This window comes from Bombus pyrosoma, linkage group LG14 (assembly GCF_014825855.1).
Source record: "Bombus pyrosoma isolate SC7728 linkage group LG14, ASM1482585v1, whole genome shotgun sequence".
Taxonomy (NCBI): domain Eukaryota; kingdom Metazoa; phylum Arthropoda; class Insecta; order Hymenoptera; family Apidae; genus Bombus; species Bombus pyrosoma.
This window is the reverse complement of record NC_057783.1, coordinates 1,841,721-1,859,456: the sequence shown is the minus strand read 5'-3', so window position 1 is coordinate 1,859,456 and position 17,736 is coordinate 1,841,721. Positions and strand designations below refer to the sequence as shown.

The following is a 17,736-nucleotide window of genomic DNA, read 5'->3' as shown; positions in this document are numbered from 1 at the left end:
TCTGGACGAAATATAGAATTTTATGCCTCTATAAACGATAAAGTAAAATCCCAGTAAAATTTCTAAATTGCTACATATCGAGATATTTGTAATATATAGATTCTTTCGTCTTCGAGAAAATTTTTCCTTTAGAGTAACCGTTATTTTTTATACATACCATCGCTTTCGATCGGCATCCGCCGGTCAAATTGATTTTTAGCCACTATATAGCTATTCTTGTCAATAAGTATCATTTCAAATGTTTTTACTTAGTTATAAGATGAAAACTAATACCATAAGAGTATAAACCAAGTTCTAACCTGTAAAAATATATGTATAAATAATAATATTTGTTCCTGTAATAAATTGTTGAGAGTGTAAATATAGTATAAAAATCGAAAAATTACTAAATTATTGATCCTCATAATGGAAGAATCATTTTTGATAACATCGACAAAGATGGTGAATTTTCACTAAACCACTCGCGCAAGCATCACCTCCCATATGAATCGTCGCGCGCGTTCTTTTCTGCTTCAAACACTCAAGTTCCCGCGCGCGTTTATTTCTGTTTGAATATTAGTAACATATGAACATATCGAAAGAAAAATTTTACTTAATTATTTTTGTAGCACTCCCAAATATTATTTGATATTTTTTATAATTTATTTACAACTAATTTTATAATATTTGTAAATATGTATAGCTTCCTAATGCTGATTAATATCACGAGAAGAAAAACTAGGAAAAATTGGACAGAAAATTTTAAGTATTGAGCAGTATATTAAATAATTCAAATCTTTTTTAGACTTGAAAAATACATAAATTTACAGATGTGTAGTGACATTTCCTCACTCACGAGTATCTTATCTATTATTATTCGATACATCTAAATATTTGTGAAGTTGTAATAGCAAATCATAGGTTTTAAAATATACTGTATATAATATAATATAAAGAGCATTATATACATACTTTATACAATATTCGTTACTCTCAGTGATCATTGCATATTAATTTGTGCAATTATAAAAATAATATGGAATACACTTTCGATCAAATATGAAAAAAATTTGATTTTTCCTTAAAAGAAAAAATCTTATATATATTTGAAAATATAATACTTCTGTGTTGAAAACATTTTGGTATATATTAATCTTAAATCAACTGCACAGACCATTATTTTAAAAATAAATATGTAGTATCTATTACTATTAGACATGTGCAAATGTTTTATATTATATTTGCATGTGCAAATTAAATCTAATAATTTTGAACACAATTTTTAAATAATATATCTTTATGTCAATTAAAGAGATGACAATAACCATTGACACTTGTTATTAGTCCTATTCTCAGCATTTAAAAAATTAATAAAATTATATTTATCTAAAACATCCACAGTCTTTTACAAAATTATAACTACACGAATCATATAGATTTCCTTTAAGCTACATGGTAATTAGATATGGTAATATTATGTAATTAGATTTATGAATTTCATTGAATTCAATTTCAGATTACTTAAATAATATCTATTTTCCATCAATTTTACTACTCTTATATATTCATACAAAAAAGTATGGTCAAAAAGCTGCATTACAATAAACCTTTTTTTCGCACATGTGTACCATTTACGTTTGCATTATTACTTTAATTATAATTGAACAACTAAAGAAAAATCAGGTCGATTTCATCCAACTATGCTGATAAAATGAATTATGATCTATATATTTTGGTATTTCAAAGTACATATTTTATGTTTATCTCATACTACACGTGTCTAATATTAATAAATAATATAATATAAATAACTTTCATTATTATCTTATACATTACATTTTTTTCATTCATACTTTTACCACTGATCAACAACAATTTTGAAATATGTTTCTACGCTTCCCAATGATTCATTTTGTTGTCATATACATTCGCTCATTTTTCAGATACTGTCGTGAAATATATCTATAAATTAATATGAGAATGCATTTATTTTACAAACTCATGATATAGGAACACAAACAGCAAATGTGTTGAAATATATAATTATATTTTGTGGATCACATTGTGAATCTGTTGTATATATCTATTGTGTACATTCACGTGTATGATCATAGGAGAATAGAGGATAAAGATAATTGTCTAACTTAATACAATTTACACATCAACACATCTTAGACAACTAAAATACATTTATCCACCATTTCTATAATACCTTTCCATATTGATTCGAATGAAACTAAAAATAAAAGTGTACATAATTTATAACGTTTAAATATTTTTGTTGTGTTACATCTACATGGATGAAGAGTTTGTAAAAATAAAAAATTGTTAAACATAAGCTTCATGAGAGAAATATTATGAACAGAAATTATAGAAAGCATATATCTTTTACTTTCTAACATTTTGCAAGATCACGAATTTCTAGAATCACAAATAATCATCGTTAACGTTAAATAATAATTATATACACTTATTTGATAAAAATATACAACGTTTTCTAAAAATATAGTAATGTAATATTTTCATCAAATATAAAGTTTATAACGGCAATTTAGAGATGCTTTTTTGATATTTTTCAATTAATGTTTATGATAATTAATTACAAAACGAAAAACTGCGTATTCTTATTATTAATATTATTAAATTAATACTAATAAATGTTAAATTAAAAAAGTCAGAATCAGTACTTATGTGATCCAAGCGTGGTAAAAAGAGGTTCTATTAACCATATTGTATAAGATTAAAAAGTGCATCGACATTTTCTTTCTCGGACTCTTGTTGTACAACCTGCGTAACGTTTTGCGTTAACAAAACTTGTTCTATTAAAACGGTCTCTGTATCAGGATGTTCCGAAACTGTAACATCTTCTTCTTTAATTGCTTCCTGTTCATTGTTCGATTTGATCACGTTTTTTCTTCGTTTCGTTCTCGGTCTATCCGTGTGTATCCTCATATGTCGTCGCAAATCATATTTGCCCACGAAACGAGCACTACAAATTTCACATCCGAATGGTTTTCCACCAGTATGAGTCCACATGTGGCGTCTCAACGCAGCGCTAAAAGTAAACGCTATTCCGCAAACATTACAAACATATGGTTTTTCTCCAGTGTGTAGAAGACTATGATCTCTCAGAGTGGCCCTTTGGTTGAATCGCTTTCCGCAAACCTCGCACGTGTAGCTTCGCGGGTTTGAGTGGATTCTTACATGATTCAACAAATTTCCTTGTTGAGAGAACGACCGTCCACATATCTCGCATTTGAACGGTTTTTCACCTGTGTGAACGCGCATATGTGTCTCTAAAGTGCGATTATTTAGAAATCTTTTTCCACAAACTTTACAAGGATACTTGGGTAAGTGAAGACCTTGCGGATCCAAGTGAGTAATCAAATGCCGCTTATAGTTACCTTTATGATTGAACAGTCGTGGACATTGACTACAGGAGTAAGGCGCACCGCGTATGTGTGTCGTAATGTGGGTTTCTAACTCTGATTTAACTTTGAATCTGAGGCCACATTTTGGACAACGATGCCTATGAAACTCCGTGTGACACACCATATGCCTCTTTAAATACCTCTTCATCGTGTAAGCTTTGTTGCATATGAAACAGGAATAAGGGAACTGGCCTCTATGCGTTTTAACATGCGCACGCAATTCTCTATGACTCTGACAGTCTTTCTCGCATACCACGCAAAAGAATGGACCGCTACTCGGCACATGATTGTCTATAGTATGCAACAAGACACCGGTCAGCTTATCGTAATTTTGCAAACACAAAGTGCACTGATACTGTATCACGTCGTCTTCGAGTTTTATCTCCTTTATTCTCGTTATTGTATCATTCAAGCTACCTAATATATTATCTTTCGGGTCGACAAAATAATCGGAGTCAGAGTCATCACTCTCTTCTGGCTGTTGATTCGATTCCGGCGAATGTTTTTGTGTGTTTTTCTCGTTTAGTCTTTCCATTGATTTTTCTTCCGGAATCGTAGGTTTCCAGGCCACCTCGTCGTCGCTGATTTTGTTATCTTCCTCCCGTGATTTCACAATCTTCTCGTTGCACACGGCATTTAAAAACTCCTCGTTGTCCACAGTTTCGTGTAGGAGCTCCCCATTACAGTCAGCCTCGGTAATCTTTTTGCTATCATCTAATTTAATCACAGTATCGCAAGAAAGCGTATTCTGGGTATTCACATGCTCTACGTGCTCTAAAGAAACATCTTCCGGTATATACATTATGGTATAATCTAGCTGCTGGGATTCCAAAATTTTCGAAATTTCATCAGGAATCTCGTTCTTCAATCGTTTGTCTTGATCGATCTCTGCTCCTGACAGCTTCGAAATGATAATACCTTTTAATCCAGATATGCTAGCCTTGTTAAATTCGCCATTTTCTTCTACCAGATCGGACACATCGAGCTCTAATGCTTGCTCTCCTTTGTCGTTTATAGTAATTCGCTCGGACAAAAATTCTTCTGAACTATCCGTCCCATTGATAGGCCTAATATCTTCTTTGTTATCTAATAGTTTAATTTCTAACAATTCGTCCGATTGTTCTGAACAGTCTTGTTCAAAATCATTGCCCACTGCCTCCTCCTGAAAGGCAATACCAACAAGTTGGGAACGATGTTAATGCTTCCACATTACGTGCAATTACATGCTATGACGAAGTTAACGAAATTAAGAAAATGCAAGCATATAGCTGAGATTGGATCGATACAAGGAAGCTAACCTTTATGGGATGATAATATAATAAGAACAATCAAATAAAATAAAAATTATTCTTCACTCTTTGAATACTGGTTGCTTAAATACGAGCGTATCGTATTATTATCATCCCGAAAGATTTTATTCTCTTACTATTTCTTCATATTAATATCCTTGTATTTGATACATCTTTGTACAGATGATTTCTAAGGCTACTTTTTCAATATATAACTGATTTATTCGTAATAAAATATACAATTGTAAAGCTCTTTTTACATGATTAAATTATAATTGGAGCGAAACGGTAAGTTGTTACTAAATATTAATTAGTATACGCAACAAATGAATTTCGTTCCATATGACCGGTATATTTCGTACGTAGTAACGAAAGAAACAAGTATAAAGTATTGTTTAAAAATATAAAAGTTGGACACGAATTTTTGATAACGAATTGTAGAATTATAGAACATATCAAATTCTGTACTTAGTACCTGCATTAATTTTAATGTTAAATGATTAACAAAATTAATTTAATTAACGCATTTTAATAATAACCTTTCAACTGCCTTAGCTTCTTAAAACATCATTATTTTCAATATAAGTTACTGATTACTATAATTCATTTAGTACTACTTTATACATATATTTGCAAGCAAATAGAAATTAAGTAAATATAATTACATGCCTGCAAATAAATAAAATTCATTAACATTCAATATTAACATATACCTATATTAACGTCATGTGTTTACACTTTCTTTTATTTACACTACAGATCTATGAAAATTAACTATTTACTGAGAACGAACAAGGTAATAAAATTAAAATCGAAAAATTAGTAATGTCAATCAGTTATGTCCACATTACATAACAAAACATTAAGTTTTTGTATGTATTATGCAACTAGAACTTATAAATCTAATATTAATGAATTAACAGTATTTAAGTTAAAAAGTATAACAGATGAAGATCAAAAACATTTTGTGTTTTTGCATTTGCAAAACATTTTAACATAAGAAAATCACTACATTGCAAAATAATGTATATCTTAATTATATAATTACAAAGGCCAGGTATCTTACCTTTATGTTATAGCGGATATGTGTTTCAAACATTTTGCGGAGTTTCCTTTCAGTAGCTTGAACTTGCAACTTGAAATCATAAAATGCATCTGTGCGATAAGCACACTTTGCACAAAGCATATTTGGCAACCCATCGAATCTGTCGATCTATTTAAAAAAAGTAAACTATGTTAACCAAGTTAGCTGATATGTATAATATAACTTATACAGTATAGTTAATACAAAACAAGTTTCCTATTTAACATTTCTTGTATTACATCTTATTGGATACTTATATGACAATACTTTATATGACATAACATAAATTAATCTTGTTCGACTTGTTTATTTCTCAAAATTTAGATTACAATGGAATAAATATCATTCAATTGAATTTAAACGCGAAGTTTATTCTTTCCATTTAAACATCTGTATCTCGTTATCGCAGAATAAATAGCAGGTATATCTAATAAACGAATCTTTGATGACACCATTTTAAGGTTATGTTACAAAATTACAAATTTATACACGATTAACTATAATAAAAGAATGACTACTTAACAAAGCAAGGGACAGAAAATATATTAACCAAATGATATTTTATAACTAACCTGTATCGATGCAAGCTCTGCAAGTTTATTAGGCAAATTTTTTTGACTAATCGTGTCGTCATCGTACATTGGAAGAAGAACGCCGTCAACTTTCATGCACGCTCGACACATGTCGGCACAGCTAATTTCCCAATTCATCGTTACCTTCGATATCCTAACACTGGTAAAATAAGATTTTCACAACGTTCGTGCTCACTTAGAAATAAATGCATTTCACATTTCCCGGTTAGCGTCTTGTTTCCTATGGGACATCACCGTCAGTCAACATAAAGTTCAGTCACTACCTATAGATAGAGCTTATAGTTCGCACGTATGCTGAAGCGACATCTGACGCGTATCATTTTAGGTATAAACGTACAATAAATTAGAGGAGAGTAATTTGTATCGATTAATTAATTTTGATGATTTCCATTTCATTTAAGTGCTATGTACATTTTTTTTACAAATAGAACATACATTTAAAGCAGGCATGATACTTTACGAGTGAATGCAGTTACACATATATGCAGTAAAGAAACACTTATTTTGAATTCCAACTTCGTCAAGAGAAATTATAAAATCTTGAAAGGTATTTGAACAGATATTCTTATTAGAAAATGATTTTAAATATTAACATTTTCATATTGCAGTCGATATTGTTTCCTTTTTAATTAAATATTTATTATAGAATGAATCGAAAAAATATGTGTATATGGAATAATTCACATGCGTATTTCCTTCGACAATGTAATGGACTGAAGTTTTCCCCAGAAAGTCGGACATTCAAAAATTGTAGCAGCAATTGTCTGGTATTTTACTTTTATTTTATTATTTTATAATATTATTATGGATAAAAATGCGACAGATAATACATAGTATATTTACGAAAAGAAGGATTTACGAGATAAACATTTCGCTTTTTCACGATGATAACCCTAAACTACATAAATATTGATGCAACATTCTGTATGGATTGAGGATACATAACCGTTAAGTATTAAATTATCGAATATTTCTCTATGTTCTTGATCACGATATTCAAAAAGTATATTTTTAGTACTGTATTTAACAAAAGTAGTAAAATATAATTTGTCGAGTGTACTATTATAGCCGTAAAGGTTAGCATAGAAAAATATAGAGTGATAGAAGACTATGTATATAGATTTCAATTATGAAATGAAATTCATTATTATATATACATATGTGTACGCACTATCGTTTATGTAACAAACGCTTATTTAAAACAATATGCGAACATATATAACTTTGATCATTGTTATCGGAAAATGTTAAAAGAGCAAGTTATAATGCAATTATGTCATAAAATAAAATCTTTTACTAGTACTCTCGATCTGTATAAAGGGAAGTTAGCTTGGTCAGGTTAAAGGCCGGTACTTATCACGACATTTCGAGAATCGAGGCTATTAGTTGCCCCGGGGATAAAGATGACAAGGTGTTCTTGAGTCACGTAGATAGTAACATAAATAGTTAAGATCACTTGTATGCAACGCGTTATTAAAAAAGAAAAAAAAAGGGAAATTGTCTTCCGTGAACTTTCTGCATATATGCGTGTACGTTTCTTAGTACGCAGGTATACGTATTTTATGCAGATATCCATTCGCATATAAAAATTGGTATTTATAAAATAAAACGCATTAATTGCGCACATAATTATATATTATACAATGAATTGATTCATTTATTTGTGAAATTGATGGAACCTGAGTCTTTTATACACCGAGCTCATCGAATTTCACTTCTGAATATTTTCAAAACGGATTTTATTTTTTTATTTAGAAATTGACTGCATAATATAGCAAAAATACGAATACGTATTCTAGACTTTTTCTTTTCCCTTTTCGTAGGTTGGAACACTAAAAAAAATTAGGCATCACGGTTTAATTCTTATGAAAAGTTATTTAAATTATTAAAATTTAGGAAGAGATACAAAGGATCAGAGAAATAAGAGCTGAATAATAATATCAAGATACAAGTACCTATAAATATGAAGCGCTGTGATAATGTAGGAAAGGCAAACAATAAGGTACGAAGTACGAATATAGGATCTCCCTAACATTGATGGTATGCTGAAGTGCGAATCTCCACCTAGATTCAAGATAGCTAAGTGTCCTTAATGACATCAGATATTGCAGCACATTGGCGTTTAAATGGCAGATAAATTATTGACAAAAACATTTATTTGTCGCGTTGAAAACTTTGACAATTTTCGGATAACTTTCTGTTGAAACAACTATCGTTAATTAACAAAGTCGTGCTGCTGATATCTACGGTTTTCTAATGAGACTTACTTTTGGATCTTACGTACCGAATACAATACGAGGAATATTTGTCTGAGAAATTCTTCTACATGCTTCTTATTCATTTGATACTTTCTATTTTCCGAGAACTATTATATTTTTCCTACATCAGATAAAAGAAGAAAGGGTGGAGAATTTTCAATGGAATCGCAATTCTCCGTAGAAAACAATTTTCTTCCATTTTATTTTAAAAACTTTAATCAAAATGAGGCTACGCGATAGTTCATTTATTAAGAACAATGTATTATTTATGATAGTTTATAGAATATTTTTGTTCATTTAAAACTTGAAGATATTTCTCATGATTTTCTAATATGTAATAACAAATTTAAATCATAGTAAGATTTCATAAGAACGTTCGTGTACTAAGTTTGAAAGTTAGTACGAATTACAAAATGAAATTATACTTACTTCGGATAACTTAATTACCGGTAAAAAGATATGAAATGCTCATCCTTGATGGCGAGGACGATTCGAAAGGCTAACTTTTAATAGCTGACAGAGTTATATTTTCAGATATTATAAGACTACCTAGGAATTGTGACGGACTACGAAAAATAAAACTTTAAATTTACTAAATAAATAGACGCCTAAATGAGTTACGACATTTATTAACATTATTAAAAAGACAGGTGTGTGCAAGTTCTAATTAGCTTCGTTAATTACTCGAGTAACATTACAAAATGTAGCTGAAGCTAGAATATTTGCTGCTTTCATATTTATCGCGTAATCGTTCTATCATATTTTGGATTAAACTTATCCTGAACGAAAAATGTTCCTTTTTCTTTGAAAGGAAAGAAGTTGGAAGCTTCAAGTGGTAATTTTTATATTCTTTGAAAAAAGTTATATTCGTAATCAAGAGAAGAAACGATTTCACGCTCCATTTTTCTCTGTCTTTATCTGAAAATATTTTTTTAGGGAAAACCGTATTCTAAATTTGAAGATGAAAAATCGGTAGTAGTTAATCCATCGAAGATCATAAGATTCAAGGGAAGCAGAACATTACCCGGTGAAAGAATTTGTACAGTCGATCATCAATCTTCTACACAATTGCCAACATTTACAGTATTCTTCTACTGCAGCATGAATGCCCACTTCATTTTATACTTTGTTGGAAAATGGTACATGCTTAGTATTATATGGCGTGGTTATAACTAAGTAAATGTTAATAACTATGTCTCTCGCGTATCCAACATTCATAATAATTATTTTTAAAGTCGAGGTGAACAGCGGCAGCATTAATCTTATTTCATGTACTTCATACTTCTAATTAAAAGTGATGTTGCGTTTTTCACATCGATTATCTGTCTCATATATGGCATGCAATATGAACATTTATTTGTAAATTTATTGGTTTCCGTTACTCGTAAATCTCATCCTCTGTATGAAAAGATTTTAGTCTTCCTTTCTACGTAATGTAATAAATTAAGGCAAAAATAATTCTCAGCTGAATTGATAAATAATGCATTAAGTTACTAACATTTATTAGTTCACAGCGGATTGCAGACTATTGTACAAATTTATATTTTTATGAACTCGGTTCACAAAACAGAAACTAAACGAAGATTCACTGTATCTATTAAAAATTACAACGAATGCAATACTTTCTATACTTTATATATTTTTGCATAATTTGTGGATTTTTGCATCTTTAAATTTTGCATAAACGCACTATAAATTGTACAATATCACAAAACTTGGAATTCATATGCTAATTCGATCAACGTTTGAAACTTTAATTTTGTATTACAACGACATACGTTTAAAAAGGTTGTCGAAGGTAGTTAAGAAATTTTACTTTTGTACGATTTACGGCATAAATTCATTCTGTATGTAGGTACAAGGAACGCCTGTAAACCATGAGCAATTCAGATGATCAGGAATGACTAATAACGGATGTCATAAGATCGATAGTTTGGAAAATGTGCGAAGGAGTTTATAAATGGCAAGTAAGCTGATGTTGCGTTACTTTGAAAAATGGGAAACATTGTTCCTAGAGGATCTGTCACAGAATAGAGAAGACAGAAGTACGTTCTACTGATTCTGAGATGACTGTGAGTAACAACGTAGCACTTAACCAAAACCCTGAAATGGATTGCTTTACTAACTTAACCACCGATTCCATAAAAAGCTATTTTTTACATTTTTAGCATATGTGACGTATGTGATCAAATCTTTCCGTTAAAGGGACTTTTTTAATCTGACTCGAGGATTTTACTTACTCAAATCAGATTTGAAAAGAAACAATTTTTTATTCCAAAAGACGAATTAGTTATTTATATAATTTTATTATAGGTATAAATTAGAAGAAAGAATATTTAGAATGTCATCGAGCGTCAGAGTTTAGAAACTTGATCGTTCGAGTGCAACTCCTTGTTTATTTTAATTAAAAGCAAACAACAACGGGGAAAGTATAAACGTATGGCGTCAACAAGCAAGATACAGAGAATTGCGTATATGTGTCGATATTCGTTGATTTATTTTTCAGGGCAGAAGATCCGTACGAACAAAAGCAGTGTTCGTTAACTTTCATATTGTCCTTACTTATTACCAATCTTAATTGGATACTGCTCAATTCTATATGCTTCGATATTCATTCCTTGAAAGCATTCTAAATAGCATCTGATAACAAATTCATCTGATATAAAATATTCAATATTGAAAGAATATGTATTGTTAAAATATTCACTATTGAAAAAAAGCTAAGAGCTACGGTCGTGTTTACGTTAAAAAAGTATTTACGTTCATCTAACGTTTATTAAAAAAGACAAAAGACGAGTGCTTTCTAGATTCCTTTCAAAGCTGAATTACTTAAATTAATAATCGCTTGATACTAATGATAAGCGAAATCCACAAATAGGCTACCTCAATATCGTACTCAAAATGGAAAAGAAAATCGAATTTCTCTACTTTCTCTCGTAGCAGTTGCTATGTTTTTAATTCTACGTTCTATCTCCTTCATACGAATGATCATTTTCGAATATTTTCGAGGTCCAGCGCGAACACGTTCCAGGTAGCAACGTCTATCGATTTGGTATGTTTGATTCATCGATGTTAGACGATGACAAACACGGTCGCTGGTACATGCCACAGGCAATGGACGGGTTGCAATTTCTACAATAACATTTGACGCAATGCGAGAGTACCGAGTATGGTGATATCGACAGGGATGGCCAGAGTGAACTTTGTCTTGGATATCTCGTGATTCCAAAGAAAATGAGGGAAAATGTCAGGAGAGTAAGGAAGGTTATCGGGAAGCTGTTTTCGTGGTTCATCCTGCGATGAAAAGTCGATCGGCCGAGAGAAGAGGATCAACACCTCTTTTCGAAACGTACCGGCGGCCCATCCCTAGGCGGCGAGAAGCTCGATCAGCGCTTGCGCCCCGATGCCAGCTATAAGAATCTGACCGGCGCTCGTAGGGACTTCAGTCCACCCCGTGGTACCGGTGTCGCGTTCCTAGTTTCGTTGCTTTTTTCCTTCCCCTGAGCCCTTTCGTGGACGACGTTGTCGCTATGTTGCTTTTCCCATATCAGTGACAAAGAACGAACGATAAGGCGAGAGAGAGAGAGAGAGAGAAAGAGAGAGAGAGGGAGGGAGGGAGGGAGTGTGTGTGTGTGTGTGTGTGTGTATGTAAGGGTAAAAAGAGAAAGAGAGAGAGGGAGAGCGTGATCATTCCCTGGCGCGCGCGGCACCAGCGAGCAAGGCGACTGGCGAAAGAGAGTGGAGTACGAGAAGTGGAGAACTCGGGGAAAAGGAGAAAGACAGAGAAAGAAAGATAGCGCGCCACTGAGAAAAAGAGCAGCTTTTCCTCCCTTCTCCGGCTTTCTGAAGCGATAGACAGGACAGCGTCGTCAACGTCAGCAGCGACGTCGGCATCCTGGACGATCAGCGTACGTTCACATCGAAAGAAACGTCCATATTTTGCTAGTAGTTGCCTGTTATTTTCATCTATTCGCCTTTAGTGATCGTGATTGCCGTTGCAAAGCTTCGTCGTAAATAGCGTTCTTTCTGAAATTTGTAGCCAACGATGCGACGGAGCAGTCTGCCGCGGTGAAAAGACGTAAATGCAACGCGTGTATTATTCGTCGTCCTCGCTGTTTCCTGAATAGACTTCGACAAAGACTGCGAAAGAAAGTAAGGAGAGAAATTTTCTACTCTCTTTTCGTAACCTTTGAAACCGACGAAACTGGACATATCCGTGCCTCTAGTCGTATTCATACAGTGTAGACGTGCATGTCGATTCGCGTTGCCAGGCTTTCCGCGCTTTCATTTTTCTTGCCAACAAGTTTTACGGCATTGTACCGCGAGACCAGCCTCCGCTATTCGTTGTCATCGAAACGATTGCTGTATCTTAATCAATAGAAACTCGATCGAGCGTTCACTAGATCCGATTTCGAAATATTCGAACTCGAGATAGAAGTTTTCGCTTTAAGGATCTATCATTGCAAGCCTTTGAAGGCGTAACTGTTAATTAATTCCAGCACGCCTTTGAATTTCTTTTTCTAATTTCAATTCACGACACTTCCATAAACGTTCCATTGACTACGAACTTTGAAACTAAAAGTTCGTCGATACCTTTCGTAGACAACATTCACCGCAATGTTTTACTTTTTCGTTGACAAAGATCTTTTTTAATGAGAAATCAGAGTAACGTAGCTATTGGCCCGTGTTGAGCGATAATTTGATATGTTGTTAGTTATCAAAAAACATTATCATAAAGATACCTGGCCAGTACATTAAATGATACTTTACTACGATAAAAACGTAGACAAATTAATACAAGATATCGTTTGATTCTTAATTTTTGATCGACATCGATATTTGCAAAAGAGTTCATTAAACGTTTGCATGAACGTTCATTCGCTATGTTCCAGATTTCGTAGCGTTAATCAAAGAGAATTTAGAGAGAGACATAACACACAAAATTAACATTAGAGCAATTACGTCATTTGAATGACTCGTTAATTTTCCAATGGATGCAATAATTTTTACTTAATGCAATTTAGATTGTTTACTTCTGTCAACTATACCTTCATTGAGAACTTTGTTGTATTGCCACAATTATCTTTCCATCCTTCTTAGACTTACTTTTTCTCTTACTTTGTAGTACTGACTTGAGTTTATTAGCCATGGTGAACGCAAAAGGAAAAAGTTGAGTAAGAGTTTGAAATGGAATCTAGATAGCAGTAATTATACAACGCTACAGTAAGCACGATCGAGGATTAAACTAATTGAAATTTTATCTAATAAGCAATCGATATTTAATCGCATCTGCTTTATAGTTTAAGTAGTCTGTCTTTAATATAGAGTTCTGCATGATTTCGGCTCTTTCAAACGTATGATATTTGCGTTTTAATAACACAGCACAACATACCATAATTGTCTGTTAAGCGAAACAATGAAATAGCTATTTACTCACAAACGATTATTCGCATAGTTCTGGAAAGAGAGGGATGTTTTAAAAACAGCATGAAATTAATTCTCAGTGGTTTGTAAGTTCGTACATTCTTCATAATGTGATAATAATGACGCTTTAATCGAAAATCCATTGTATTTCTGCCAATTAGCATTCTCTTGGCAGAAACGTACAACGATCTTCCGTTTGTCGTGTCATTAACTTATTTTATTAATATTAACTATACTTTCACATATTTTAATATTATACGTTAACCGGTTTTTGGTCTTCAAAATATCAAAAAACACAATGAAGAATTTTGGACTTACTAGTAAGATAATCAGTGTCCATTAAGTATTATGTACCTGTAATTAATTACACTTCTTGATAATCTTAATTATTCACCAATATTCGTTAATATTCGATAGTTCTAAGTATTAATAAAATATCTAAGTGGCATTTATCGAACAATATCGAAGAAATATTTAACAATTTTATTAAAAATCGCTGACTTTAGCGGAATTTGTGAATTTCCTTCAAATATTCACATCATGTTTCTTCGTGCAATTTTCTTTTATTATCGGTGATTTCTATCGTATAATAGGTCATCAAATTGATGGAACAACGACCGATCTCTCGCGCTTTACAGTCGCGAGCCGCGTGATTGTTTTCCGTGTGCAGTTCGATAGATTTGAAATCATAATGGAACGCTGGCTCGTATTCTCTTCTAATCAATTGTAAATTTTCTAACGGTTTACAATTGAAATTTGATTATATACTCTGGCAACTTTAACATAACTGAACGATCAGTAGTTTCCAACTATCGATCCTAGCAGGTTCATCTCTAACTTTAGAAATAAAGGCTGAGCCTCGACCAATATGTCAAATGTTAATGTCGCTGGATCGTAACATTTTCTGACAGTTACTTAAGACGCCAATAAAAGCGTAAATATACGTTATAGTTAGCGTTTCATCCGGTATTGTGACGAGAAAATAACTACTTTCAGCTGCTGAATGTAACTATTGCTATACTGAAAATGTTTGCGAAAAATTCGAACGCGCAAAAACGTATAAAATGGTTTAGAATTTAATAGAAATAACACTCTTCTTACATCCGATCTTTTTAACTGTATTCGTGAAGATACGAATTTTCTATCATAAGATTTTCTGGACTTTCCTCTATTTTTCTTTCGTCTGCATTCGTAGATGAAAAATTGCGGGGAACGCGGCGAATATCTAAAAATATGAGACACTGAAAGTACTCAGATCCTATTATTACTTACATTCCATTTCTTTAATTGTATTCATGAAAATATGAATTTGCATAAAAATTCGCAGTCGCGATTACTCTCTTCCTCCGTTTGTTCTTTAAAACTTTCTTTTGTTACTTTATCGCCTGTTTCAACTTGTCTTTGGTTTCCTCAATTTTCTCAGCATTTTTTTCAAACCTAGTAGAATTATGATTAACCCTAGGAACAGAAAAGGATTCTATACTTTCAACTTTCTACCTCGTTTATAGCCGTGGAAACAATGGCAGTTGATAAAATGCGTGTTTAACTCTGCATTCTTTTCGCGTTCTCGCTCAGTGAAAAGTTTCTAATGGCATTATAAAAAGCGATGTCAGTCCGATCCTACATTTTACGTTCTAATTAATGAAATATATCTTCTGACACATTAATTTATAAACTTTTCCTTCCATAGATTACGATGAATACCTACACTCTGTCGATCTGGGAAACAGGCAAAAACACGCGTGATCGGTAAAAAGTGAGCTTAAACGTGTTTTGAACTCTGTAGGACAAAGCAACACGAAGAGAGGAATGCAATCAGCTTTATGTACTTACGTGCAACTATTTCATTTACAATTCAAAGTTTAATACCGGTAGTTGCTCTAAAACATGGCATATATATATATATACATATATACCACTCTAGCACTATCAAGGGAAAAATACACTTGTATATATGTACGTTATGTACGTTTCATCGTATAGAACATTAAGCGACTAATGGAATTACAATGAAACAGAGCTTATTATTATTAACCAATGATGGATTATCGTTTCAATTTCACGTAACTATAATAGTGGCACAATTGATCAATTTATCAATATATAGCGTGACTAACATAGTTGGTTGGCAAAGTTCGACCAATATTTGTCCAGTGTGAATAGTTTCTGTCTGAGATATGTCGTTTCATACGTCATGCACGCGAACTTGAATAGAAACCAACAAAATATTACAGTATCACTGAAAAGTTAGGGCATCTATCTGTTGTTTTCAGCTTCGATAACGTATTTATCAATTTCTACTCTCCATTGACACAATATATATATCCTGAAATTTATTTGTTTTCAATAGAATATATTACTCTATTTTTATGTCATAAAAAAAGAGTTTTGTAAAATCGCGACAGACTCGAAAAGATCTTATTATCTTGAGAAATATGTTACGGATAATAATTGCGTAAACTATTTACTTTAATGTATGTTATTTCTTTGATGCGGTGTTTTTCATTTGCTTGGCATTGTAGCGTATCTGTCTGAAAGCCGTCCCTTTGAAAGTCTTAAGGCTTTCCCGTGGAAAAGACTTTAAAACGTTAAGCAGAGTGGGCGAGTCTTTATTTAATCGTTCATTGTCATTTTATCAGGAAATTATATAACGCCTTAATAAGGAAAGGAATATTCTAAAGTACATAAATAAGAACCGAGCTTGTCTGTCTAGACTTTTCTAAATATTTACATTCATCTTTAACACTCCTGTAAAGTAAAATTACGCACAAATATTTACACTTGTACGCATGCATAAAAAATTAACTCGATTATCTTCGTTAATTCTAGAGACGCGAAAAAATTTCATTCACAAAAGTTGATCGACGTAGAAGAGGCCATAAAGCACGCTGATATCAAAGTAGAAGAAAGTTTCAAACAAGCTTTATCAAAAAACGAGAGCATGCGTCGATATTTTTTGTCGTCATTGTGCTTTTTAGCGACACGCTACAATTTATCATATCTACGGTACAATGATAGATATCTAGGAGATTTCAATGACCTATAGCACAAGGTCAAGCCGATGACAAATAAAACGGCAGACAACCGATTCTCAAGTCACAAAGGGTGCTCGAAGTGGTATAGTGTACGTTTGCGTCGACAGACATGGCATTGCAATCGACAGATGAAAGGGACTCGTACATTTCTTATCACTTCCGGATTGATTGGAGCACACGTTACGATCGTTCGTCTTTGTTTCGCGTCTTCCGACGTATTTGGCTTCTTTTTTTCTGCTACACGATACGTCTTGGCGTTCCCTGAAGAAGTAAGTTAAGTGGCGTTACGTCGAGCGGACGAGCTGTTCACGAAATTGGCTCGCCACAACCTATCTACCCATTCGGGAAGATCCTATTGATTATAGCTTTTACTGTGCGTGTATTATGTGCAAAGCATCCATCATATCGCTACATTACTTAGCGAATAATACAACGACGTTTCCTAGAAGGTAGGAAACAAGGAGCCATTCATTGCAGCATATGCTACAATTAATGCGGAAGTGATAAGAAGCGCATGAACCCCGCCAATCCGATAATTGCAAATAGACGACGCCACTCTGAGAGTCTTCCGTGAATCGTCGAATAAGAATCATTATTTTTATTTTATCATTATTATCTTACGCTCTTATTTAGCAGTGGAGAA

At 32.7% G+C, this 17,736-nt stretch overlaps 3 protein-coding genes across 8 annotated transcripts in view; 2 read left to right on the top strand and 1 right to left on the bottom strand.

The window, feature by feature from the left end:
* Nucleotides 1-727: 727 nt before the first annotated feature.
* Nucleotides 728-6,625, bottom strand: LOC122575202 (zinc finger protein 37 homolog). Its single transcript, XM_043743833.1, has 3 exons — nt 6,356-6,625; nt 5,766-5,912; nt 728-4,572 (listed from the first exon to the last, which is right to left on the bottom strand). The coding sequence occupies exons 1-3, from the start codon at nt 6,491-6,493 to the stop codon at nt 2,701-2,703; spliced, it is 2,157 nt and encodes a 718-aa protein (XP_043599768.1). The 5' UTR covers nt 6,494-6,625; the 3' UTR covers nt 728-2,700.
* A 183-nt stretch (nt 6,626-6,808) lies between these two features.
* LOC122574602 lies at nt 6,809-11,779 on the top strand. The gene is made up of 5 exons (XM_043742341.1): nt 6,809-6,923; nt 7,023-7,143; nt 9,571-9,773; nt 10,490-10,706; nt 11,711-11,779. The coding sequence occupies exons 2-4, from the start codon at nt 7,024-7,026 to the stop codon at nt 10,506-10,508; spliced, it is 342 nt and encodes a 113-aa protein (XP_043598276.1). The 5' UTR covers nt 6,809-6,923; nt 7,023; the 3' UTR covers nt 10,509-10,706; nt 11,711-11,779.
* Nucleotides 11,780-12,107: 328 nt separating this feature from the next.
* Nucleotides 12,108-17,736, top strand: part of LOC122574686 (metabotropic glutamate receptor 7-like) — a 44,143-nt gene continuing 38,514 nt past the window's right edge. For 5 of the 6 annotated variants that reach the window (XR_006319137.1, XM_043742573.1, XM_043742570.1 and 2 more), the window contains exon 1: nt 12,108-12,542. The gene's annotated coding sequence lies outside the window, so the exon portion shown is untranslated. Of the gene's footprint in view, nt 12,543-12,738; nt 12,787-17,736 lie in introns of those variants that run through there. The other variant, XM_043742571.1, reaches the window with a different exon arrangement.

Coding starts and splice junctions, on each gene's coding strand:
- LOC122575202 (XM_043743833.1), bottom strand. CDS start 6,493: ATGAATTGGGAAATTAGCTGTGCCGACATGTGTCGAGCGTGCATGAAA. Junction 5,913..6,355: donor CAGAGCTTGCATCGATACAG/GTTAGTTATAAA, acceptor TTTTTTAAATAG/ATCGACAGATTCGATGGGTT. Junction 4,573..5,765: donor ATATCCGCTATAACATAAAG/GTAAGATACCTG, acceptor ATTGCCTTTCAG/GAGGAGGCAGTGGGCAATGA.
- LOC122574602 (XM_043742341.1), top strand. CDS start 7,024: ATGAATCGAAAAAATATGTGTATATGGAATAATTCACATGCGTATTTC. Junction 7,144..9,570: donor ATTGTAGCAGCAATTGTCTG/GTATTTTACTTT, acceptor ATATTTTTTTAG/GGAAAACCGTATTCTAAATT.